Raw genomic sequence first — 25,728 nt, forward strand, 5'->3', positions numbered from 1 at the left:
ATATATTGCAGGAACTCACAAATGGAAAGCAGGAGACCTCCACACACACACACACACACACACACACACACAAACACACACACACACTCAAACAAACACACACAGGCGTACAGCCAAACACACCCACAAATACACACACACACGCGCAGACAGGCAACAAACACACTCACACACACCCAAACCCACTCACACATACTTAGGTTGTATGATTGCATCACAAACAAAAGTGCTGGGTGCCCTGGGCTCAGGCGGAGCTCAGGGCCTGGAACCACAGACAAGGTCTCTCTCAGCCCTTTATGGAGGCCAAACGTCTCTCCTAGTTTGAGCCGCGTTGACCCCTGGCTCTAAGGACACCCCAAGGGTCCAGAACCACTCCATCGAGCGAGTTTGTGGTGCAACTCCCTGGCCGCTGACGGGAGCACAGAGGAGATAAAAACAACCACAACTCAACGACTGGAAACCAAAGGTAGAGGAAGCAGGGAGAGAGAGTGCAGTGTTCAATGAAGGTAGAGATCAGGGAGAGAGAGTGTAGTGTTCACTAAAGGTAGAGGGAGAGAGAGAGAGCAGTGTTCACTGAAGGTAGAGATCAGGGAGAGAGAGTGCAGTGTTCACTGAAGGTAGAGGGAGAGAGAGAGAGCAGTGTTCACTGAAGGTAGAGGGAGGAGAGAGAGAGCAGTGTTCACTGAAGGTAGAGGGAGAGAGAGAGAGCAGTGTTCACTGAAGGTAGAGGGAGAGAGAAAGAGAGAGCAGTGTTCACTGAAGGTAGAGGGAGAGAGAGAGAGAGAGCAGTGTTCACTGAAGGTAGGGAGCAGGGAGAGAGACAGCAGTGTTCACTGAAGGTAGGGAGCAGGGAGAGAGATTGTTAACAGAAGGTAGGGATTAGGGAAAGAGAGTGCAGGGAATGCAGTGTTGCTGTGTGGGTTTAGACCACACTTAAGTCGCTAATCACTGGTTTGGATGCTGCGGCGAAGGATGTCAATGGTTCCACTGCAATCGGAAAAGAAGCAATGGGAACGATACAGGAGGCAGACAGAGGGACAGACAGACGCAGACATAGACAGACAGGTGAGAACATAGACAGACATCAATAGCCAGAAGGGGCAGAATAAAATCAAGATAAGCCACAGAGGCAATAAAGAACAAAGAGGAAGAGAGAGTGGATAGAGAGGAGAGAAAAGAGAGCCATTCAGACAGACTGACTGACAGCAGCACCCAGAAGAAAACCCTGAAGAACACATACAGACATAAAAAGAGAGAGAAGGCAAAAGGAAGCAAGCTGTAGATGAGAAGAAAGACAAGTCTAGAGGTTAGAGGAGCAGCTCTTGGGAAGACCAGCAGGCGAGTACAGGCTCTGTCTTTCTCCCTCGCTTTCTCTTTGTCAATTAGTTATCTTGTCCATGCAGCTGGCAGACTGCCCCTCTGAGCCTGAAGAAGGAACACATCCCTTCCTCTGAGCCATTCACTCCTGTGTGTGTGTGTGTGTGTGTGTGTGTGTGTGTGTGTGTGTGTGTGTGTGTGTGTGTGTGTGCGTGTCCGTCCTATCTTTTCCTGCCTTCTGTGGGTCTCCCACAACACAATGTTCCTCTATGTCCACACATACACAAACCTAAACACACAGCGGTACCCGATTCAGTGCAGGTATGAATGAATCAGGCTCTCTCACGCACAGCATCAAGCTCATGGTAGCTGTACCTTCAAACATCAAGGGGGGGTGCTACATAAGCCAGTTGGAAAGGCCATGGTGTGTCCAGAAGTCCTCCACACAGGGGGAGTACCCCAGTGAGCTGGGGTATTACACCACCAGGTGTGAGTGTGATAAGCCATTAAAAGCCGTTTGAAAACCTGCCTCTTCCCTGTGCCCCGATGACATCACAAGGGGGCGTGTCCACCTAGAGGTACAATGGATAGATGAGCAATGTTTGCTGCAGTCCACTGGGTAGGCTGGTAGACTGAACTATCCAGGGTACATCCAGGTGGACACGCCCACTTTTGATGTCACCGGGGCACAGGGGAAGACAAATTGTCAAACCGCTTGTAAGGGCTGATCAGCCTCAGACCTGGTGGCACAATACCACCCCTTTAAGAGATGCATATTAAAGGGCCTCTGGATATGTGTTTGGACTTATCTAGAGGAAACTGTACTGCGAGTCATGGCTTGTGATAGGGATCCAGTTGGCCCCTCTTTGAGGTGTACCAAGCCAACCACCAGGAGAGATCTGTTCCATCACGTCAAAGCCGTTTAAATCCACCCAGCTGAAGACGATGACTGTAGCGCCCTAATGCTCCAGTCGGTGCTGTAGGGGCAGCAGAACACTGCACGGATAGGATCCAATTGCAGACTACTACGCAGAAGGAAAAGTAACAAAAGGACTCTGGTAAAGAAACTCAGAAAAACAGGCCGAGAAAAAAAATTTAATTTGAGAACCACGAGGAACAAGGGACAAAAACGTAACGACAGAGAGGAACTAGTAGAAATGGGGGAGACAGATCAGGGAAAGAGGGGAAGGTGGGAAGATGGACAAGGACACATAGGTGAGGGCGATGAGGGGATTGCAGGCTGGAGATGTATGGTGAGGGGAAGAGTCTAAGGACACCTGGTGGACAAGGGGAGAAGGAACACTAAACAATACACGGATAAAGACAGAAGAAGACACAAATGTAATGTCAGATATTGATGGTGAAGATGGTGAGGACAAACAAACGGTCCAAACCACCAATGGAAACAATGAAGGCGGTGAAATAAGGCCACAAAATGTGTGCCAAAAAAAACAATTTGCCCAGAATATGAAAAAGAAAGTATCATTTTAGCATCTCCACGTTGACTTAATTAAAAAGAAGGTCTTTAAAGGGATTAAGGCAGAAGGGAACCTCAGCTGGGACCACAACCAAAGTTTGAAAAGAGGAAAAAGAAAGATACCAGAAACTAGTGCCGACAAGAGCACTGAAATGAAAATACAGCACGAAGCCCTTGTGTTCCTATAACCATGAAAAGAACATCAGCTAGGTCAGCAAGGGACACAAGCAGGAATCAATAACTAGCTTCTGTTCATTAGTATAGTTACAGAAGGAAGGACTGAGACAGGAAACCTTGATGGGCGGGATAAATTATGGCCTTCTATGTGCTGCAACGTTTGTTTTGTCTCTCACCTACTAAACAAACTTCGAACCAAACGATACCACGTCTATCCATAGCCACCGAGATGCTCAAGCTCTGTGCTGCTGTACTAAGAGTTGATCTGCATGCAAAATAACTCAAATAAATCGAGCCAAGATGAGCCACAAATTGCAGGATAGTCCATAGCAATAGAGAGTATACTGTATACACAACGTTACTTTGGATAGACCATAGGAATAGACGATATATAAGTTACTTAGGATAGACCATATGAATAGGCACTATATACGTTACTTAGGATAGACAATAGGAATAGACATTGTATACACGTTACTTAGGATAGACCATAGGAATGCAGTCATATCTCCTCAACCAAACAGAAGAGCACTCTTATAGGTGTACTGCAGAACCAGTAGGTAGTTTTAGTGGCTGCTTTAGGTTTGTTAAAACATAGTTTGTTAACAATAACAGCACGCTATGATGTATGTTTTCTCTGGAGAAATGACCTCTAAACAACAGAATAATGCTTAATTGGCTCCCGGGCAGCCGGTCAGCTGTGTGGCCGAGGGGAGGAGAGGGAAAGGTGGACAGACCCAGCTTTGTGACACCCACACGCTGACCGCACCCAGCCACGGTTGGCTCAACAGAGCTCCATGCTTTCTGCCACGCTGCTCTGAGACGTTGCAACAGGAATGAAGCATACTAGTGTGTTACAAACGTGTCAGCTCTCATTGTTGGCTTTGTTCAATGTTTGCATGTGTGCACAACATCGATGTTGCCATTCTGGACGGCCGCGGAAATAATGTCACAAGAGCAACTCGTGCTGGTGGTGTACGATGCACCTCAAAAAGCACCATAAGTGAGGAGAACAGTAGTAGCAGGACGTCCACCACAGTGTGTTCACACCAGCGTGTTCACACCAGTGTGTTAAACGGTCACCCAGTGTTAGCAGGGTGTGGGAGAGGAACAAGAGGAGAGAGAGAGAGCAGGAGGAAGGGTGAGTCAGAGTGAGGGAGAAGATACAAAGAGAAGGAGACATCTCTCTGGCCTCGAAACCGGCAGGCATCGTCTCTATGGTGACACTACATGCTGACCTCCGGTTCCTGGCCAGCTGAGCCCGCCCTTGCTTTCTCTCTTATGGTTCGGGGACGAACACTTTCGGGAAAACTCCGATCTGAGAGCGACTGGTCCGACCGCACCTGAGCATGAGTCCTGACCACGGGGATGAACTCATGGTTCAACCAGCATGGAGGCTGATCTGAATCCTTCCACTCATTCCGATTCTCACTTGCATTGTAATGGCTTCCTGCACGTAACTCTCTGCTCTTCACCCGAGAAGGATTCCTGGTGGTCTGCTGTGTTGTGCAGCATGTGAGAGGTGGTTGTGTGCAGACTATGGCTCCAGAGGCCACAATGCACAGAGAGGCTCCTGCTATCTGCTGTCTCCTGATAGCACTGATGCGTTGGTACAGAGCGGGCAGCCTGTCTGGCCCCAAGGCCCTGGACAGGGCATAAACACTCCACCTGCCTCCTCCTGCACGCACGCACGCACACACACACACAGACTCACCCACACACACAAACACACAGACTCACTCACACAACCACACACACACACACACACATACACTCTCTCACACACACACACACACGCAATCTGGTCCCATGATGCGATCATCAGGATACTTTCTCTAACCAGGACACCCCCCCCCCTGCTTGTATGCATGTTTATTTGTCTGTGTTTGCTGTTATGCATGTGTGTGTGTGTGTGTGTGTGTGTGTGTATATGTATGAGTATGTGTGTGTGTTTGCATGTGTGTATGTGTGTGTGTGTGTGTGCGTGTGTTTATATGTGTTTATGTGTGTGTATGTGTGTGTGTTTGTATGTGTGTCTGTGTGGGTGTATGTGTGCATGTGTATGTGTATGTGTGTGTATTTGTATGTGTGTGTAACACTAGTCGACGGCTGGAAGGTAGGGTTCACGTCCCACATCCCGTTGCTCAGATGTTCCGTATGCGTCTGTGTTCTCCGTCTTCCAGAGAGGACCGCTGGACCAGCCCAGCATTCCTGACCCAGCAGCACAAAGACCCTCTTTCAGACCCCGGCAGCCCCCCAGAGGAGAGGTCCAGCACACATATTCACACATACACACACCAGCAGTCCTATGTACATGTATTAGTGGATACGTAAGGGCACTGCTATTAGATAACCGCTTACACATGCAAATATACGTCAACTAATCACGTACGAAACCCTCTGCATACACATTAATCAAGCCATACACTGTAAATACAGGAACACTGACAGAGGAATGAAGAAGTGAGTGTGTGTGTGTGTGTGTGTGTGTGTGTGTGTGTGTGTGTGTGTGTGTGTGTGTGTGTGTGTGTGTGTGTGTGTGTGTGTGTTTGTGTGTGTGTATGTCTGCGGCTGTGTCTGTGTGTGTGTGTCTGTGTGTGTGTGTTTCTGTGTTTAGGGCAATAACTCCTACATTAATCAATATGCGAAGGCTAAACGGACGTGGGGCCGATGAGACACAGGGGAGCCCCGTAGTGGAAGGCTCTGGTTTGATAAAGCATCACCCATCAGGTTAGCTGTCTTGTGATACGTAGCTTATGACTAGTGGCATCGCATCGCTGGTTCACTCCACTACAGAGGAGGGATTCCACCTGAACACAGAGGGGTGCATTATGGGACACATTCTCTTTGTCTGCAAAACAAAGAGGAGAAACACAACAGCGGGCATGTTCCTCCCTGACCATCAACTATAGCAAGTCCCACTAAGCCCTGCTGAATACAGTAGGACTCATCAGACAACAAGGCCAACAGGACTGCTGAATACAGTAGGACTCATCAGACAACAAGGCCAACAGGACTGCTGCACAGCCTCCCACACACTGATACACCTTCATGGACCGCTGCACACATCTCACTCTGCATGCTCACACATACAGACCACAGCTCAAAAAGGCATGCATACTGCATACGCAGACACACACACACACACACACACACACCAAACACACACACACCACAAAAACACACACACACACACACACACACACACACACACACACACACACACACAGCATATCGTGTTCCTCACCCTCCCAGCTGTGTTGACCTCTATTCACTCCCTCGTCTTGGTGAGCACCGGAACGTCAGCAGCCCAGTTGAAACCAAACCAATTCAAATTGGAGTCAAATACATCCCATTCAGCCCTCAGCACCCCAGCCTGCCTCACACACCTCCACCACCACGCTGCCGACCAGCACGCCAGACCACTGGGAGGGGAGGGACGGAAGGGGAGGGAGCAGGGAGAGAAGGGGAGGGAGGAGAGAGCCGTCTGGGCTACCCCCCTGGCAGCGTGTCATGGAATGGCATCCAGAAGGTGAGTGATCCCCCCCGCTCCTCTAGGACGGCACAGCAGCCTCCTGCTGGTGATTCTGTTGGGAGCAGTCTTTATGTCACTAAATGGGTCACATGCTGCTATTAGTTGATTGCTAGGACATGACAGAGAGGGAGAAGAGGACGTGGACAGGTGTCTTCTTCCATTGTTTCAGAGGAGGTCCATTAACGGAAACCACAGAAAAGACTACAACCATGACATCATCCTCTGAAGACCCGCCCACCAGCCCTCCCCTTGTTGCCATAACAACACCTTGGAAAAAAACAAAACATCATAGCTTGCTGCTTTTTCTATGTGAATGTGTGGGTCGGGGGGGGGGGGGGAAGAGAGAGAGAGAGAGAGAGAGAGAGAGAGAGAGAGAGAGAGAGAGAGAGAGAGAGAGAGAGAGAGAGAGAGAGAGAGAGATAAAGGAAGAGAATGGGGTAGAGAAATACAGAGGGAGCGGTATGAGGCGTTTTTTCGAGTGAGTCAGGCCCACAGGGGCCGGAGATGAAAGACGGTCGAAGAGGAAATTATGGAGATTTGTAAAAGGTTATCTAGTCAGTGTGTGTGTGTGTGTGTGTGTGTGTGTGTGTGTGTGTGTGTGTGTGTGTGCGTGTGCCTGCGCGTGCCTGCGTCTGAGTGTGTGTGTGTGAGAGAGTGTGTATGTTTGTGTCCATTCGCGTGTGCATGCCTGTGTGTGTATATGTTTGCTAAAGGCACTACAGCTGGCCGATGGCTCCAGCTGTTTTAAAAGGTACATGAAGGCTTGGACTTTTACCCTGACGGCCATGATTCAATGAACATACGATCAACCAGAACTTCCCGTACAGCGTGGTGCAGTTCTTAAGAGGATGTCAGACCCTTGTGCTCTCTGCCACACGCTTTACTCTAATGTCTCTTAGCCGTTGAGCAGAGACTCCGCCCTGATCAAGATGCCATCAGTATAAGTGACCCAGGGGCCTATGAGAGGCCTAGGGCCCAGCCCTGCAGGGGGCATGTAGGGGGGGTACTGTGGTGGTGGTGGCGGTCGGAGTACAGGTGGGTAATGGTGGTGGTCAGGATAGGGGGGTGAAGGTCAGGATGGGAAAGATAAGGTCAGGATGGGGGAGGATAGGGGGGTGGTTGGCAAGATGGAGGGATGTGGATCAGGATGGAGGGTTGGGGTCAGGATGGGGGGGTGGGGGGGGGTGGTGGTCAGGATGGAGGGATGTGGGTCAGGATGGGGGGAGTCAGGTTGGGGGTTTTGGATGTGGGTCAGGATGGGGGAGATGTGGGTCAGGATGGGGGGGGTCAGGGTGGGAGTGTGTTGGGTGAGGAGGTCTCTGTTCTGTGCTGGCCTGATTACACCATTAATGAGCTCAGTGGATGATAAAGGGTTCTCTATCAGAGCTCGGAGCGCCGGGACTTCCTGGTCTGGGAACTCAGTTCTGTGGTGGAAAAACACGCTCACACAGGAGGCTCTCCCTGCTCTTTAGCAGTCTCTCTACCAAGAGAGTGACTGCGCCAGTTGTAGAACTAGAGAGGGACTCAGTAGGTCCTGAACCCTACAAGTTACTCTACATCTAGAACTAGAGAGGGACTCAGTAGGTCATGAACCCTACAAGTTACTCTACATGTAGAACTAGAGAGGGACTCAGTAGGTCATGAACCCTACAAGTTACTCTACATGTAGAACTAGAGAGGGACTCAGTAGGTCATGAACCCTACAAGTTACTCTACATGTAGAACTAGAGAGGGACTCAGTTGGTCATGAGCCCTACAAGTTACTCTACATGTAGAACTAGAGAGGGACTCAGTAGGTCATGAACCCTACAAGTTACTCTACATGTAGAACTAGAGAGGGACTCAGTTAGTCATGAATTGTTTTTTTGGTTCTCCTTTAGGTCAACTCAATATTTATCATAATAACATAACAATATCACAATGTATGACGTTATTCAAAATTCAATACTTCTTCACTCAATAGCTATCATAGTAACATAACCATATCACAACGTATGATGTTATTCAGAATTCAATGCTACCTAACTCAATTTTAGCATGTTTATATTGACACACAGACTGATTCATATTCCATGATTTTGAGTCCAATCAATTAACAAACTTATGAATCTGAATCTACAACTTCAATATCAGCTAAACAAGCACTATGATGTAAACTAGATCATGTGTTTATTTTTTGCTGACATTAAACTACATAATCCAACAAAAGGCCAAAGGCACGCCATTCAAACGGTGACTGAGACGGTGGAATGCCCGACCAATAAGAGATGTTCCAGATGGAACAACAACACATTTACCTGAGGGAGAGGGCTCTGAGAGAAAGGGAAATAGCAGTAGGATAGCTTAGCTTGTATAACACAAACACACACACACACACACACACACACACACACACACACACACACACACACACACACACACACACACACACACACACACACACACACACACACACACACACACACACACACACACACACACACACAGTGATCCTCTCTTACCTTTCAAAAGAGACAAGAAGTTACAGGTAAGTTTGGAGAAAGTATCCAAATAATCAGCCCCTTGGACCAGAAAGGCCTCATTGTTTAACACCTGCAGCTCTCCAGAATTTAGGTCTCTCAATCTATTCTCCACAACTACATGTGCAGGCTCTCTCTCTCTCTCTCTCTCTCTCTCTCTCTCTCTCTCTCTCTCTCTCCCTCTCTCTCTCTCCCTCTCCCTCTCCCTCTCCCTCTCCCTCTCTCTCTCAACACACAGTGGGCCAAAAGACATTTTGGCCTTTCCTCCTTTGAGACACGCTGTCTGGCTGTCGCACGCACCCTCTCCCACTAGAGTGCCCCCCCCCCCCCCCCCCCCCCCACACACACACACACACACACACACACACACACACACACACACACACACACACACACACACACACACACACACACACACACACACACACACACACACACACACACACACACACACACACACACACACACACACACACACACACTCTCTCCTGCGTGTGGTGGGCTGCTCTTGGGGCACAAGGCAGCCATTCTCTGCAGACTGAAACAGAAAGTCTTGTTCACCTTCGCCCTGCGTCATGTGCACACAGAACAGGACTGCAACACTCTGGAAGGAATGTTTGGCTGCTACATACTTACATGGATATTCATACAAGCATTTTATTATTCTGTTCTCCAGTAGTTCTCCTTTATTCCAATATCTGTGCTCATTCTAACTGCTGGAGTACTACAGTTCACTAAGCCCTATAGAGTATAGTATAGTAGAGTACAGTGGAGTATAGTGTAGACTAGAGTATAGTGTAGCATATAGTATAAAGAGTATAGTATATAGTATTGTGCAGCATTAGGGCTGCTCCTGGTGGGAGCAAAGTGTAATTGCAGTGCTGTTCATTGAACACATTGACGTTTCCTGAGCAGCAGCAGCAGCAGTGTATTGCAGCTTGTTGACACCGGACCCCGAGGGTACACAATGAAGGGCCCCAGCCTGGCGGGGCCCCGGTTTAACACACAACCATTGGATTTGGACACATTCACACATGCACGCACACATTCACACTGTGCAACACAAACACATTGACATATGCATAGCACACAGACTCACACTGGCACTCGCATACACACACTTAGCATACTTAAATGGCTGAGACCGTTAAAAGCACCCGCTCCTTTCATCTTTAATGAAAAACACACTCTGTTTGGCTGCCTCTCTTCCACCCACGCGCCGTCGGATTCAGCCGCCTTCATATAAAATGCTTATAACGAACATCAAAGGGCCGCGCGGCGACACGTCATCCATTTCGGAGATTTTAGTATTTTACTCAGCGATAAAAAAATAAAAAATTAAAACGGTTGCACGTATTTGCTCCGCTTGACTGGTATCGGGGGAGGAATTTTGAATTTGTTAAATTGCTTTTAAAACCACTTGTGGTGGAGAAATGCAAATACAAAGGAAATGCCTTCCACAGACATATTTTAAGTTGATGGGATGTAGCTAAAGTGCGCCTAAGCCTTGGGGTAGGACGAGATCAGGCAGGATGGAGGCTGGGACCTGCGACGGCCTGATGCCAAACCAAGGCTAACCTCACCCATCTCTGGGGCATACTTAAGTTACAATGCAGACAAACAAGTTCTGTTTGCAGACTTTTTCTCAATATTCATAGCAAAGTGTGGGAACAACAGCATATATTAGACGGCTAGGCCTATATATAACCGAAAAAATAAGCGTAGTTTAATGCAGAGGTAGCGACAGCATCAGCAGGACGCTAGCGACACCTAGTGGTTCTAATCTTACTGTTCACCCCATGAAGGCCCATGCACCCGGCCAGCATTCACACGTCAGAGACACAAGCCTCACAGGCAGGGGCAGGGGCAGGGGCAGGGTTCTGTCACGGGCGAACCGGGCGACACATGGGCGCCACGAGCAAAAAAGAATTAAAAATCATCTGTGCCGCGAAGCGGTTTACTATGAACTATCACATCATTGTGTGGGGAATTAGCAAATTGGCGCCCCATCTTGCTGAGAGGGGGCGCCCCCTCTCAGCAAGATACATCTAACTGGATGTAGAACCGCCACTGCTCACAAGGCACAACCCCAGCAGTAACTTTTCAGAAAATAATGGTTAAAAATGTATTAGATATTTTTATATCATAATTGAGTCATGTCAAGTAGTAGGCTGAAGGGGGAGCTCAGTAAATGTTAGAGGGAGACCCCAACAGCGAGCTGTTCTCTGCTGTTTGAAGTCTTCACCAAGGAAACACATCCCACTGTCTCTCTGCTGCCGTCTCTGACAGCAGCAGAGAGACAGGCCAGCTGTTGGGGTTTGTCAGTGAGACAGGCCACATCTGGTCTGCCATACGCTGTCGTGAGGGGGGGGGGAGGGGGGGGGGCGCTCCTGATGAGGAGGCCAGGGGTCCCCAAACCGCCGCATGGGGGAACACCACTCTGCCCTAACCCTAGTTGACCAATCGGAGGCCCTCTTACAGCTCCTCAATCAAATACAAATGGGTTTTATTTCACCACGTAAGCTCTCCTATCTATCTATCTATCTATCTATCTATCTATCTATCTATCTATCTATCTATCTATCTATCTATATATATATATATATATATATATATATATATATATATATATATCTGGCTGCTGATATGCTGGCTCAGCAGATCCTTGTGGTTACGATGATATCGGAGCATCGTCACATGTACTTTTAAGTTGTATGTGAGTGTAGACAGATCATTAACTTAACTTGGCAAGCATTTGTCTCAACAAAGTATCAACACCACATAGTGAACATACCTCGAAACGCACCTTTTTCAGCATCATTCTGGAACCGTTTAGGAATATCTATATTTAGAATCCACGTGAAGACCATCAAAACAGATATCCCGGGTGATGAGAGGATTTAAACCACGTAACAATGTGACGACCAAGTCTCCCACCAGCCATTGGTTGAGCCAACTGCAGGCCGTGCTGCGGCGTGCCTGCCCTGGGAGACGCTGGGTCGACGTGCCTCTCCGGGTCTAGTGTCTCCGGCGTGCCCTGGGAGACGCTGGCTCGTTGTGCCTCTCTGTGGTAGTGTCTTGTTCGCTCTATTGTCTCTGCCCTGTATGCCTCCGTCCTGCTGGACTGTTCTCTTTAATTTCGAAAGCCAACCGGCTCGGAGCTTATCTGGCTGCTCATTCATCCGTTAAGTGGACACGCCCTCCTTTATGACTGGGGGGGCCGCTATTAACCCCCCCCCCCCCCCCCCCCCCAAACCTCCCCCTGCTCCTCCTGGGTAACACCCCCTCCCTCTGGGCTAACCCCCCCTCAACAACCCCCTTCCTCCCCCCACCCCTTTGAAACTCCAAATAAGGATGCTGTTAAATCTCCCTCGGGTGGCCATCTGCTGAGTCCCACAAGGGGATTTGGTCCAGCACCCTTCAATTGTTTCGCCAGTCTACACGTTTTGATAGACATATAATACCGACCTGCTCATACTACTCAAGAGTTTCTGGGCTTAATCAGGAGGGATTCACCTATTATCTTGTTTTCCTCTTCCTCTTGCTGACACACACAGACACAGGTCTCGAGCTGCCCATGGGAGGGTGTTCATGAGTCATACAGCAGTCGGATTTGAAAGTAGACATTTCTTGTCTCCATGTTCCACCTGTTGGGTTCAGATCACTCTATGAACCAGTGAACTGGAATACATTAAAGCCATGAACTTCAGGAACCTAAAGGATATGAAGAAATTAATGAGATGTGATTGATACTCATTTCATTAATTGGATTCTTGAAGTTACTATTTTTTCTCTACAAACAACTGGTTAAAAGCTCCCCATTATTAGAGATGTTTCAGCAGAAAAAAACAAAACAAGCCTTGCATTTTTAATAATACATTTTTTATTTTGTTAAAGATTCATTCTTGTCATTTTCTAATTGTACACTGGAATGTTAAGATTCCCCTTTTTAACTGTCATAGTTAAAATGCTCAATCCAGTTGTTTCTTCAACCCCACAACCATTGCTAAATTGAAATTTGGGGAGTAAAGAAAAATATTTAAAATAGAAACAGAAAATATTAAACATTAAATCAGAATTGTGTTTGGAATAATGAAGACAATTGGAAACAAAGTATATCTGAGAATGAGGACCTAGAAGAGTCCCTTTGAGATCTGAGACATGCAGAGTCCCAGTCTCCCCCCCTCCCCCCCTCCGTCTGAAGGGAACCAACCAGGCTGCTGGAGCATCAGATCTAGGGTGGACTGGGCCCTTCGGCCTTCTGCTTCACGCTTGTGGACTAGGAAAGGAGCTTGGTAAAAGGCTTAATGGCGGGCCATATAGGATATGATACACATTTGCGAGTTCTGACCACTTCACCTAGAGTCATCCCAACATAAGGGAGAAGTGGCAAGTTGTTTTGTGAAGAGGTTGTTTGGTGTCAACAAACCTCAGCAACATTTAAAACATGTTGCCCGGTAGTTCCAACATTTGACATGCGGCAAGAATCCCTTAATACCTCAAATGCTAACTTGCTATAAATCGTTTATCTTTTCTGATTAGCTGAGAACTTACATCAACAATTCAAACAGGGAAACAGTGAAAAGTAGCCAAGTCACAATAACAAAAAGAAGCCATTGTGACGGTATTGCTGATGAAATATTCAGATGGTAGATAGAACATTATCAACCATTTGCTGCTAGTAGATTTCCCAGCTACAAAATATACTACCGCTCCAAAGCCATTGACGGGGCGGGTGGCAGGAGGCTTTTCCAGACCAAACAAATCATTTCTTTATACAACGATCCAAACAGCAAGAGGAGAACATAGCATTGTGACTGACAGCCAGATCATGATTGACACGTCTACAATTCTGAGCTCACAAAGAACAATAAAAGCTCAAACCTTCAAGATCTACTTTACCCAGCAACCATTGCAACATGGCGCTTTGCATACCAGGAAAGAAGAAAAGCGAGGAAGTCTGATGTCTGGGATCTGAACTTCCAGGGCTTGGCATCTCAAGATGAGTGCACAAAAATAAGGAAATAAAAAAGGAGATAGGCAAGTTTACTTTTACATTTAATGGGGTGGGCTGGCTCCAAGCCAACCTCCTGTACTTCCTCCGCATGTCCCCCCTGCTGTGGAACCACCCCCTCAGACCTCATCCCTTAAGCCCACCTCTACCTAGTCTTTCTGTGGAAACAGCATTTGTTTTATCATCTGTCTGCATCATTATTTCTCATCACTTGAATTACCAGTTCAATTTTCACTCTTTATATATAGATGATATTCTCTCATACAAACATATAAATACATCATCAGTGGCCCCACGCTGGGGAGGGTGGGGGAGGAGGAGGAGGCTGCAGCAGCCTGTAGATGTAGTCTCTGGAAACGGTACACAGTGCGAACATACGGATTCCTCCACGGAGCTCGCTATTTAATTTTGTTGTTGGTGTTGTAAATTTTTTTTGCTTTCACGCTTTTCTTAAATTGTAAATCTTATCTACATTTTCTTACAGGATTTCGTATTTATCGACCACAAAGGAGGTTTCCGAGGAGAAGCGAGCAGAGTTGTCCCCGTCCACGTGTGTTACTTTGGCCACCTGCAGCAGGAGGGACAGAAGAAGAGGAGGTCAGACCCTTCGTCATGAGGCTGCAGAACCACATCAAGAACGTCACCCGACGCTCTACGCAGCAGGGAACTCAAGCCATCTTAATGCTGCTGCTGCCGATTGAATAAACCTTGGTTCCAATTCTGGCCACTGGCCTCTCAGTGGTGCTGCATTACAGTCAGTCCGAGAGGTGCCATTGGATCCGGCTCTAGTTGGATAAAGCAGTAGGCTCTCTGCTCTCTGTGTGTGTGTGTCTCTCTCGGCCCGCACTCACCTGGATGTCGCAGTAGCTGCGCTTGGAAACGAAGGACACGTTGACGGGGAAGAAGTCGTTGGGCTGGCCTGCGATGCTGAACTCCAGGCTGCCACTCTTGTTGTTGGAGTCGATGACGGGCAGACACCACTCCAGGAGGTTCCGTCTGCTGTCGTGCTTGTACTCCCCGTCGAGGTCTCCGATCACCGGGGCACCCACGCCGGACCTGGGAGTGCACCGCAAAAACAAACCCTGCTTTGAGAAGGCAGTAACCCAGCGATTGAGCGGTAAAGCCCCAACACACCCCCCAGGCAGAAGGTAAATCAAGCCCCATGGCCCATGTGTTGTAGACCGGGGCACTAGGGTCAGGCGGACATGTGCACTTTCTTTCTGATCAATTTAGCCATGTCGACATTTTCCAATTTCATAAAGATTGTGGTAACGTACAATGTCAATTGGATCAGCGCACATAAAGACAATATACTGGTATTTTGGTCATAAAACTAAACACTGGAATTAACTCAGAGCGGGTGACATAGGAACACATGATGAGGGGAGAGAGGGAGGGGACTCCCTCCTGAAGACAAGACCCTGTTCAGTCATGACGCCAACAGGAATACACCATGTTATGCTACAGGAATACACCATGTTATGCTACAGGAATACACCATGTTATGCTACAGGAATACACCATGTCACAGGAATACATCATGTCACAGGAATACACCATGTCACGCTACAGATAGTGATAAGTAGAAGTATAGGACTAAGGTGGTAGTTTACCACTCTGGATGATCAATACCTCATCCATACTGCAAAGAGAGGCGCGTTCAAATCAATACCACGTCTCAGGATGTGACCGGCTCTACGGAGCCCAGCAGGGGGAAGGTACTCACGGGACGGGGATGGTGATAACCACGTCGTTCAGCTCCAGGTTCTCCTCCTGCAGCTCGTACTCGATGTTGACGTCACAGCCGGTGCCACTCTCTGAAGGCCAGCAGTTAACTGTTGAAGAAACGACCTATTAAGACCCAGTCCACGACAAGAACCGCTAGGACCCAGTCCACGACAAGAACCGCTAGGACCCAGTCCACGACAAGAACCGCTAGGACCCAGTCCACGACAAGAACCGCTAGGACCCAGTCCATGACAAGAACCGCTAGGACCCAGTCCACAACAAGAACCGCTAGGACCCAGTCCACGACAAGAACCGCTGTACAAGTCCCATGACAGAGGGACAAATGGATTGGAAATGACAAGCAGTCTGGTGACATATGCACAATTTGTAGGGCTGTCCCCGACTCAGAGTTTTCTGAGTCGAATCAGATCTGCCTTTTCAGTCCAGAGATTCGACTATTCGGCGGCCGTGCGGGGCCGGTCTTTTGGAGGTTTAAAAAGTGAGTTTTCTTTCTATCAACACTCTGTTTTGGTAGGCTATAGGCCTTTTAAATATGCTTGCGCGTTGCGCTCATTACATTCTCACCTGAACAGTTTTCTGTCAATCAAACTCGTCGGAATTGTAGCCAACTTATTCCTGTCGGGTTTTCATTAGGCTCCTGCCCATAATGCGGTCCGATAATGAACACGGGGCTCATGTATAGGCTAGTGGATAATCCACTATATGAGCCCCATGTTCACTATCTGATTGCATTTATTGAGCCCGAAAGAACACAGCGCTGTGTCGCCACACTGACTCCTCTCCTAGAGAAAATGTAGCAATAATGTAAGGGGAGACAGCCGCTTCCCGCTGCGAGATTCTGTCTAGCAAACAAAGTTACAATGAATCATTCGCCACAGTGACATGGACAGTGTCTAAATAAAGCTTCTCTTTATTATTATCATTAGAGCTATGATGCAAATGGTGAATATTAAGCCTGCGGTGGCATCTGTACGCGCAGCTTGCTTACTATACATCCTTATAATTGTGCCCGACTTATTTTTGTTAGTATGTATATACGTTTATTTTGTTGGTAGATACTGAAGGGTTGGGCAATCATTTCGTTTTTCATATAGCCAATCATGGTTATTGTAGATCCTCAATTCATTATGCAATCGCTAGCGAAATAATACAGTTAAAGATATGTGGATCAATTAAAGTTTATTAAAGAATGCGTGACTGTGATTGGTGCTACATCACTGCATTATGGTCCTTTGAGCATCATGATCATATCCATAACGTTAATTACCGCTAACTTAAATACCAGTTCTGTTAATGATTTATCGTTCACTCAGGCTAACGGGGCTGAGCAACAGAAACATCTCTAGATGCAGAGCAGGACGCAGATTATAGAGATTCTCTTTGGAAAATGTGGTGTTCAACCCTTAATAGCAGCGTAGGAAAGACTAATTGTTGATCCTCCCTTCAACTGGTCGAAAACTTAACACTACAACCTACAAAAGCATTCCTATTTCGAAGTCACCGAGGCAAACATGAAGAGAAGGTTGAATAAAGCATGAACTGCATTCAGCCTGTGTGGTGCTGGAGACTCACTGGTCAGGGGGATGAGGGCCTCGTCCGTGGTCTGCAGCCTCCACTTCAGCACGCCCACGTCGTTGTTCAGGGGGAACGACTTCTCTGGGTTCTTCAGACCAATCACCGACTCGGCCGTGAACAGCTTCTTGTCCACGTTGGGATGTGTCTAAACACGAGGAGAGAACAAGATGAGGTCCACTAAATCGCCTCTTTTACGGTGTTGGACATTACTATTTGATGGGTTGTGAATGACCATTGTTTTGATCAGTGTGGTAATCCTCTGATTATTTGGTTTATCGTTAAATAGCGAAAAATACTAAAGCATTTTCTTTAATAATGCCCACATCAGCTATAAAATATAATTAAGAAAAAGTATTCACTTCATAATTTGAGTCAGAAAAGAAAGAAAATGGACATTTCTGATGCAGCAAGCACCTAAAAGCTACTTCAGAAACTCGGCTGAGAAACAATTTAAACAATACGATCACATCCCTACATCCCAGTGGCCAAGAACCTTCAGTCCTACAAAAAGGAAGGAACCAGGAGCTTTAACCAGCACTGGACCAGTACCTGAAGCTGCAGTCCTTTGTTGTCGTTGTTGATGATCATCAGGCGAATGCGGCCGCTCTTGTCGTCCGAGACGCGCAGCGTGATCATGCCCAGCACCTCCATGTTCTGGAGGCCTCCGTCACGGCCACACGTCAGGGAGATCTTCTCCTCCACCCTCAGGTGCACCCTGATAAACCCACACCATCAGCATCTCCTCCATGGCTCAATATTTGTCATCCTAACACGTATGTGGTCTCATCTGAAGTAGTTTTCATTCTTCATATCAACATTTGGTTTCATTCAGAGATCCAAGACCTTTTATTGGTAACAATGTTTAATTCAGTCATCTTTTTTTTGTTCAGATAATTTTCCCAAGAGGCTATGGTGTGACGTGGCTCGACTTACCCCTCTACATTGGCCGGTGGGGGCAGGACCTTGGATGCTTCCGAGCCCCTCTTCCCAGCAGAAGGCATAATGGTCTCCCCCTCAGACTTCAGCTTGTCCACAAAGTTATCCACCTCCTTCCCTCTGGCACCTAGCTTCAGGGCTTTGCTGGGGCCGCTTGGTCTGCAAAAAGAAGCCCTAGTTGATAGCCTATCTGATGACAATTACCAACCACAAGGCCCCGTTTCATGGTTCCCTCCCCAGTACAAATGTGGAAATGACACTAAATGTATCCACATAATTACGAGCAGCTCAGGAATGTAAATACAATAAAAAAACATGTAGATCTATACGCCATAACAATGAACCTAATATCCAATCTAAAATAATAATATAAACTTTAATAGGGACTCCTTCCCCGGTAGACCCCGAGTCTCGAGACAGCGAGTGTGAGCGGTGTACCTGGCAGGAGCGGCTACCATCTTGGGCTTCTCTGGCTCCATGATGGTGTCCGTGATGATAGAGCCCGAGGAGATGCTGGTCATACCACTGTTGCCGAATCCGCCGAACGCAGGCACCTTCTTGCCCGAGCGCTCGGCGTCTCTCCTGGCCTGCTGCAGCTCCTTGGCCTTCCTCCTCATCTCTGCCTTGGCTTCTCTCTCCTGGGTCTGTAGGGTAAGGGAGCAGAGGTCAGGGGTCAACGGGCCTATTGAGAACAACTTACAATGGCCTTCAGGGTGGGTCTTTCTAATGTTAGCATTATTTTTTATTTTTTAAAGATATATTTTTATTATTTTTGAAGGTTTTAAGCTTTTTATTGTGAAGTAAGAGAGGATGGTAGGGGAGAGAGAGGGGAAGACATGCATATTCTAAACAACTTTAAATTTGAACCAGGCAGCCAGTGTTACAGTTGCTTGTAAGGCTAAATTGAGCTTGTGCGAAACAGCCAAACTACCCGGGTACGCAAGTTTGAGTGTTTTGTGTTTTGAAAAATATTGGACGAGGAGGGGCTCTCTTATGAAGACTAACGTTTCTTTGCACTAATTCATTCTCAACCCTGGCCGAGAACCACTACTACAAGTCTTTACCAGGACCTTTCAAGTGCAGAGGTCACCAAGGATGTGACCACGGCAATTGCCAGGTCCTTCAAACAATACAATTATTTGATTTTTAACCAGTTTGGTCAATGCAGATAATTCACTTAAGAGTGTTTGATATTTATAATTTTTTTCATTAATAGGAAAATGAATAGATGTCAAATATGACCTCTCTCTGACTGCTAGGAGCCTCACCTCTCTGACTGCACTAGGAACCTCACCTCTCTGACTGCTAGGAGCCTCACCTCTCTGACTGCTAGGAGCCTCACCTCTCTGACTGCTAGGAGCCTCACCTCTCTGACTGCTAGGAGCCTCACCTCTCTGACTGCTAGGCGCCTCACCTCTCGGACTGCTAGGCGCCTCACCTCTCTGACTGCTAGGGACTTCCCCTCTCTGACTGCTAGGAGCCTCACCTCTCTGACTGCTAGGAGCCTAACCTCTCTGACTGCTAGGAGCCTCTCCTCTCTGACTGCTAGACGCCTCACCTCTTTGACTGCTAGACGCCTCACCTCTTTGACTGCTAGACGCCGCACCTCTCTGACTGCTAGACGCCTCACCTCTCTGACTGCTAGGGACTTCCCCTCTCTTGACTGCTAGGAGCCTCACCTCTCTGACTGCACGGAAGACCTTCTCCTCGTGGGAGTCCATCTCTGTGAAGGTGCGGATCTGGGCCAGGTTGACGTTCTCCCTGTAGCCCAGTGCAACGATCTCGTCAAAGGCAAAGATCAGGTCAAAACAGTGCTCTGATATCTCACTTTCCTCCAGCACGCGGCAATACTCTGGGATCTAAGGAGACCGGGAATAAACAAAGATGAGTCAGAAAGAAACCGGGAAAAAGTAATGGCCTGGATTGTAAACAACCTCATCAGAGCAGCTCAAGGGGTTTCAAAACTGTAGTTCTCAAGTTCCATTAAAGCCACAGAAAAAAACATTTATCAAATAAAATTATTTTTTAGCAGGTAAAAAATAAAGACCTGCATTGGCTTTGAAAATAGTTGAATTTACTGTGAATTTAAAATACAATTTCTCAAAACACATTTATTCATTTGTAAAACTTTGGGAATTATCATTTAGCAAGTTACCTTTACTCAATGTTGTACATTTTGCATCAGTAGTACTGATGCATAAAAGCAGATGGAATATGAGAATATGATTAACTTGGTTATGATCTTAACATTATCTTATCATATCGTTAGATTATCTGAACATATAAGAAGAGGGTGAACCCCACCCCTTTTGTCAACAAGATGTCAATGGGACACTTCGCATTACTTTTCATTAGACATTATTGTTACAACATTATAACTTTATATTTTGGTCAGAAAGACTTCCCAACAGTTGCGTCCATGTCCACACATTCGTACACTAAAGGAAGGCCAGGTCTACGTTTCCTCACCACTCGGGAGAAGAGTCTGAGCGTCTCCAGGTCTTCCAGGATGTTGCTGTTCTTAGTGGTGATCAGGACCATGTAAAGCTTCTCCAATGGCTGGTAGACGTAGCGAACGCTATCCGTCTCCACGAAGGTGTGCTGCTTTCCGGTGTTCATCAATTTGGGGAATGCAGCCAGAAGACCCTCAATACGAGTCCGGGTCATCTCCACAAACTGCCGGGACACGATGGCTTTCCCGGCCTTGGTGCACACCGCCGCGGCCAGCAGCACCTGCACCACACAGGGATGTCATCACCTCTACACACAACACTCCACCAGACACCTGCTTCATCCTCATTGTGCCAGTTAAGGAACACTTATTTCGTAATGGGAGATGAGCTGACGCGGAACAGCAGAGACAGGTTAGCTAGCTTGATTTAAATGAAATGGTTTGAGCTTGGAGAACGTAAACTTTGAGGAAGTTGGATATTTAGACCGCATCAAGTAAATGGCACGTGACTTGAATAGCGTTTGTCGGCTAACGACAAGGAATATTGTCCAGAACATCATATAATGACGAGCCGCAGCTAGATAGCTGTCAAGCTACCTAGCTATCTACCTGTCTATCTGGCTAGCTATCTAGCTAGGTAGCGTAGCCAGACAGCTAGCTAGCTGTTTATCGTTGCCGTCAGCAGACTGCGGTTAGCTCCTGCTTCGCTACAGCCGCACTCGGCTCGGATATACAGAGTGGATCTTCGTGCTTTGAACCCATTACAACAGTCGTCGTCAAGCCGAACGGACTAATGAGCTCCAAAATGTGAAGTCCTTCGGCGTCAGATGAACTGGGGCTGCTGTCATGTTAGCAGATGTTATGATGATACAAAGAATGAAGAATACCAGACCTATCGGCTAGGAGACACACTCACCATTTTGGTCTCTCTGCGGAACAACTATATCTGATCCTTTAAGTTCGGCTCCTGTGGTTTTAAGTAGCTCTTAAACGTCGTATCTCGAGTTAACAGTGGACTCCGAGCTGTAGGACTGTTAGCTAGAGCTTCAATATGGCGGCCAGACAGAGCCACGTCTCACCGGAACACAGCGCGAGACCAGAGCAACGAGACCACCGGAACACAGCGCGAGACCAGAGCCACGTCTCACCGGAACACAGCGCGAGACCAGAGCCACGTCTCATCCGGAACACAGGGCGAGATCAGCCGCCTCTCTGGGAGGCGGGTGAACAACGTCCTTGTTCACACTTAAGTCCATCCATCGCATTTAAGTTTATAACGACAGACAGTTCTAGTCCATCCATAAAGCGTTTAATTTATAACGACGGACAGGTCTTATCATCCATAGCGTTTAATTTATAACGACAGACAGGTCTAGTTCATCCATATAGCGTTTAAAGGTCCCATGGCATGAAAATTTCCCTTTGAGGTTTTCTAACATTAATATGAGTTCCCCTAGCCGGCCTATTGTCCCCCAGTAGCTAGAAATGGCGTTAGGTGTAAAACGAGCACTAGCTATCCTACTCTGCCTTTGAAAAACCAAAGCTCATACGGATTTGGAATTTGTCCCCGTATGTCGCCATACGGGGTCATGTTACCTCCCCTTTCTCTGCTTTGCCCAATGAGCTACGACCGTGCGAGCGCCACGTGTGTGTATGTGTGTGTGTGAATGCACACAATGTAACGCAAGTGTTGTACACGTCGGGTTCTCTGATGTCTCTGGTATTTCCACAACAGGACTCGTAGTGGGGGTCATCTCAGCCATGGTTGAGAAGGAATTGTTGGGAAAGGAACTTTGGCTTTGGCTCCCTGAAGTACATGAACCGTGACATTGAGAAAGGGATTGTTGCCCGTGATTGTTTTCCGCCGGGGCCCTGCTGCCCGCTGCCGCGAGGCACCACCACACACAGAGCACCACTACCTCAGTGCTGCCCGGTGCCTCTGCAGCGGGCAAAGGGCAGCGGGGCTCAGGCGGGAGACAATCGCGGTCAACAAAAACGGGCAACAATCCCTTTCTCCTCCATGTCGCCATTCAGTCTACTACAGATTGATTAGGCAGTGGAAGAACCAGAGACGTCGGAGAACCCGACGCAGTCGTTTGAGATTCATAATATCGTCTTGAGGCGCACACAGCCTTTGGCTGTGATAATATATTTTATATGATATAGATATCTATGTATAATATGATATTATTTAGATGGAAAGCTCCAGGACTCCAGCTTGAGCACCCGGAGTGTTCCAGAATATTTACAGAACACGGCCAAAAGCTGTGTGCGCCTCGCCATTTTGATGCATCCACTATAAACACGAGCGCATGGTACCGTGGCCGCAAGCTGCTCAGGGCCACACACCCCCCCCCCACCCTCCACATTGACCCGCCTCTAAAAAACGGCAAGTTTGTAAAAAGCTCATTGTGGGACTGGCTTGCAGTGGCTGCAATTCTGCACCAAGGCTGAATTTCTTGAACGTATTCAAATACTGTATTAAGGGCCTACTGACACCTATATATAAGCATCCATAAAGTAGTGTGCCATGGGACCTTTAATTCATAATGACAGACAGGTCTAGTGCATACATATAGCATTTAAGTTTATAACGACAGACAGGTCTTGGCCATCCGTATAGTGTTTGATTCATAACGACATACAGGTCTAATCATCCATATAGCCTTTCATTTATAATGACAGACAGGACTAGTCCATACTGTAGCGTTTTATTGATAACCACAGACAGGTCTATAACGTTGTCCACAAGCGCCTGGTGGCCAGGTTTGACACGGAGCCCGGCCGGGAATAGCCCGAACAAACGACGTGGCACTCCCCCCCCCCTCTCTGTCCTATGGGCCCTACAGGTGGTGGGCCAGGTGGTGCTGCAGGTGGTGGGCCACCCATGTCGCACTGAAGGTCAGGGGTCTCGTCTGACCAGACCCGAGCAGCAGAAGCTGGCTCTGGGGACGTGGAACGTCACCTCACTGTGGGGAAAGGAACCGGAGCTTGTGAGGGAGGTAGAGCGCTACCAATTAGATCTTATGGGGCTTACCTCTACGCACAGTCTCAACTCTGGTACCGTACCCCTGGATAGGGGTTAGACTCTATTCTTCTCCGGAGATGCCCAGGTCAGAGAAGCCATCAGACTGAAGAAGGAGGCCTTGAGGACTACTGAGGCAGTTGCAGAGTACCAACAGGCTCAAAGGGCTGCAGCCGCTGCCATGTCGGAGGCTAAGCAGCGGTTGTGGGAGAAGTTTGGAGAGGCCTTGGAGAAGGACTTTCGGTCGGCAGCAAAGTGTTTCTGGAAGACCATCTGGCACCTCAGGAGGGGGAAACGGGGAAGCATCCAAGCTTTGTACAGAAAGGATGGGACTCTGTTGACCTCAACTGAGGAGGTAGTCGAACTTTGGAAGGAACAATTTGAGGAACTCCTGAATCCGACTAACACGCCTTCTATGATGGAGGCAGAGCTTGTGGTTGATGGTGGTTTGTCGTCAATTTCTTTGATGGAAGTCACTGAGGTAGTCAAAGATCTCTGCACTGGCAAAGTTCCATGGATTGATGAGATCCAGCCAGAAATGCTGAAAGCTCTGGGTGTTGAGGGGCTGTCTTGGCTGACACGCCTATTCAACATTACGGTGGGAGTACAGTGCCAAAAGAGTGGCAAACCTGGCTGGTGATTCCCCTGTTCAAAAAAGGGGAACAGAGATTGTCTGCCAATTGCCGGGGTATCACACTTTACCTCCCTGGTAAAGTGTGGAAAGTGCTGGAAAGGAGGGTTCGGCCAATCGTCAAACCTCAGATTGAAAGGAACAATGCTTCAGCTCTTAACTGCCGCAAGGATCCTGGAGGGGCCCTGGGAGTATGCCCATCCGGTCTACATGTGTTTTGTGGATCTTGAAGAGGTGTATTCCCGGGTCCCCCGGGAGAAACTCCTCAGGATCATTCAATCTCTGTATTCCTAAAGCTGTGTCCGCTTGCACGGCAGCAAGTCAGTTTCGTTCCCGGTGGGTGTTGGCCTCCGCCAGGGCTGCACTTTGTCATCAATCCTGTTTCTGATATTCAAGGACAGGATATCATAGTCATAGTGGGGAGGGGTTGCGTTCGGTGGTCTGAGTATCTCATCACTGCTTTTTGTAGATGATGTGTTCCTGATGGCATCATCGGCCTGTGACCTTCAGCACAATCTGGATCGGCTAGCAGCCGAGTGTGAAACGGCTGGGATGAGGATCAGCACCGCGAAATCTGAGGCCATGACTCTTAGCAGGAAACTGTTGGATTGCCTACTCCGGGTAGGAAATGAATCCTTAGCCCAAGTGAAGGAGTTCAAGTGCCTTGGGGTCTTATTTGCAAGTGAGGGTACGATGGAGCGTGTTATTGGCCGGAGAATCGGAGCAGCGGGGGCGGTATTGCGTTTGCTTTACCGCACCGTTGTGACGAAAAGAGAGCCGAGCCTTAAGGCAAAGCTCTCGATCTACCGGTCGATCTTCGTTCCTATCCTCACCTATGGTTATGAGGGATGGTTGATGAAGAGCAAGGACAAGATTGCGGGTAAAATCGGCCGAGATGGGTTTTCTCAGGAGGGTGGCTGGCGTCTCCCTTAGGGATAGGGTGAGAAGCTCAGCGATCCGTGAGGAACTCGGATTAGAGCGCTGCTCCTCTGCTAAGAAAGGAGACAGTTGAGGTGGTTCAGGCATCTGGTAAGGATGCCCACTGGGCGCCTCCTTTGGGAGGTGTTCCAGGCACGATCAGTTGGGAAGAGACCTCAGGAAAGATCCAGGACTAGGTGGAGAGATTGTGTCTCAACACTGGCCTGGGAACGCCTCGGGATCCCCCCGTCAGAGTTGGTCAATGAGGCCCGGGAAAGGGAGGTCTGGGGCCCTTTGCTTGAGCTGCAGCCCCCGCGACCCGACCCCGGATAAGCGGATGAGGATGAGACAGATCTAGTCCATCCATATATCATTTAAGTTTATAACGACAGACAGGTCTAGT

The 25,728-nt window shown here is 48.0% G+C and overlaps 2 protein-coding genes across 5 annotated transcripts in view; both read right to left on the reverse strand.

Moving 5' to 3' along the window:
- The window catches only part of phldb1b (pleckstrin homology-like domain, family B, member 1b), a 69,653-nt gene extending 57,005 nt beyond the window's left edge, over positions 1-12,648 (reverse strand). Inside the window, exon 1 of one of the 4 annotated variants that reach the window (XM_079732591.1) lies at positions 12,542-12,648. Coding sequence is in view for 2 of the 4 variants with exons in the window: in XM_079732587.1 (XP_079588713.1) it covers positions 11,820-11,846 (27 nt within the window). In the remaining 2 variants the exon portion in view is untranslated. Of the gene's footprint in view, positions 1-9,007; positions 9,128-11,819; positions 12,132-12,541 lie in introns of those variants that run through there. The other 3 variants (XM_079732588.1, XM_079732587.1, XM_079732590.1) reach the window with 3 other exon arrangements.
- A 242-nt stretch (positions 12,649-12,890) lies between these two features.
- arcn1b (archain 1b) lies at positions 12,891-21,813 on the reverse strand. Its single transcript, XM_079731846.1, has 10 exons — positions 21,668-21,813; positions 20,769-21,032; positions 19,979-20,158; positions 18,738-18,943; positions 18,297-18,458; positions 17,913-18,078; positions 17,361-17,508; positions 15,766-15,874; positions 14,891-15,095; positions 12,891-14,607 (listed from the first exon to the last, which is right to left on the reverse strand). The coding sequence occupies exons 1-10, from the start codon at positions 21,668-21,670 to the stop codon at positions 14,518-14,520; spliced, it is 1,533 nt and encodes a 510-aa protein (XP_079587972.1). The 5' UTR covers positions 21,671-21,813; the 3' UTR covers positions 12,891-14,517.
- Positions 21,814-25,728: the final 3,915 nt, after the last annotated feature.

This window comes from Pollachius pollachius, assembly GCF_949987615.1.
Source record: "Pollachius pollachius genome assembly, chromosome: 3".
NCBI lineage: Eukaryota > Metazoa > Chordata > Actinopteri > Gadiformes > Gadidae > Pollachius > Pollachius pollachius.

Coding starts and splice junctions, on each gene's coding strand:
- arcn1b (XM_079731846.1), bottom strand. Junction 15,096..15,765: donor GTTATCACCATCCCCGTCCC/GTGAGTACCTTC, acceptor GTGCACTCCCAG/GTCCGGCGTGGGTGCCCCGG. Junction 14,608..14,890: donor GCAGCTACTGCGACATCCAG/GTGAGTGCGGGC, acceptor CTCCTGCTGCAG/GTGGCCAAAGTAACACACGT.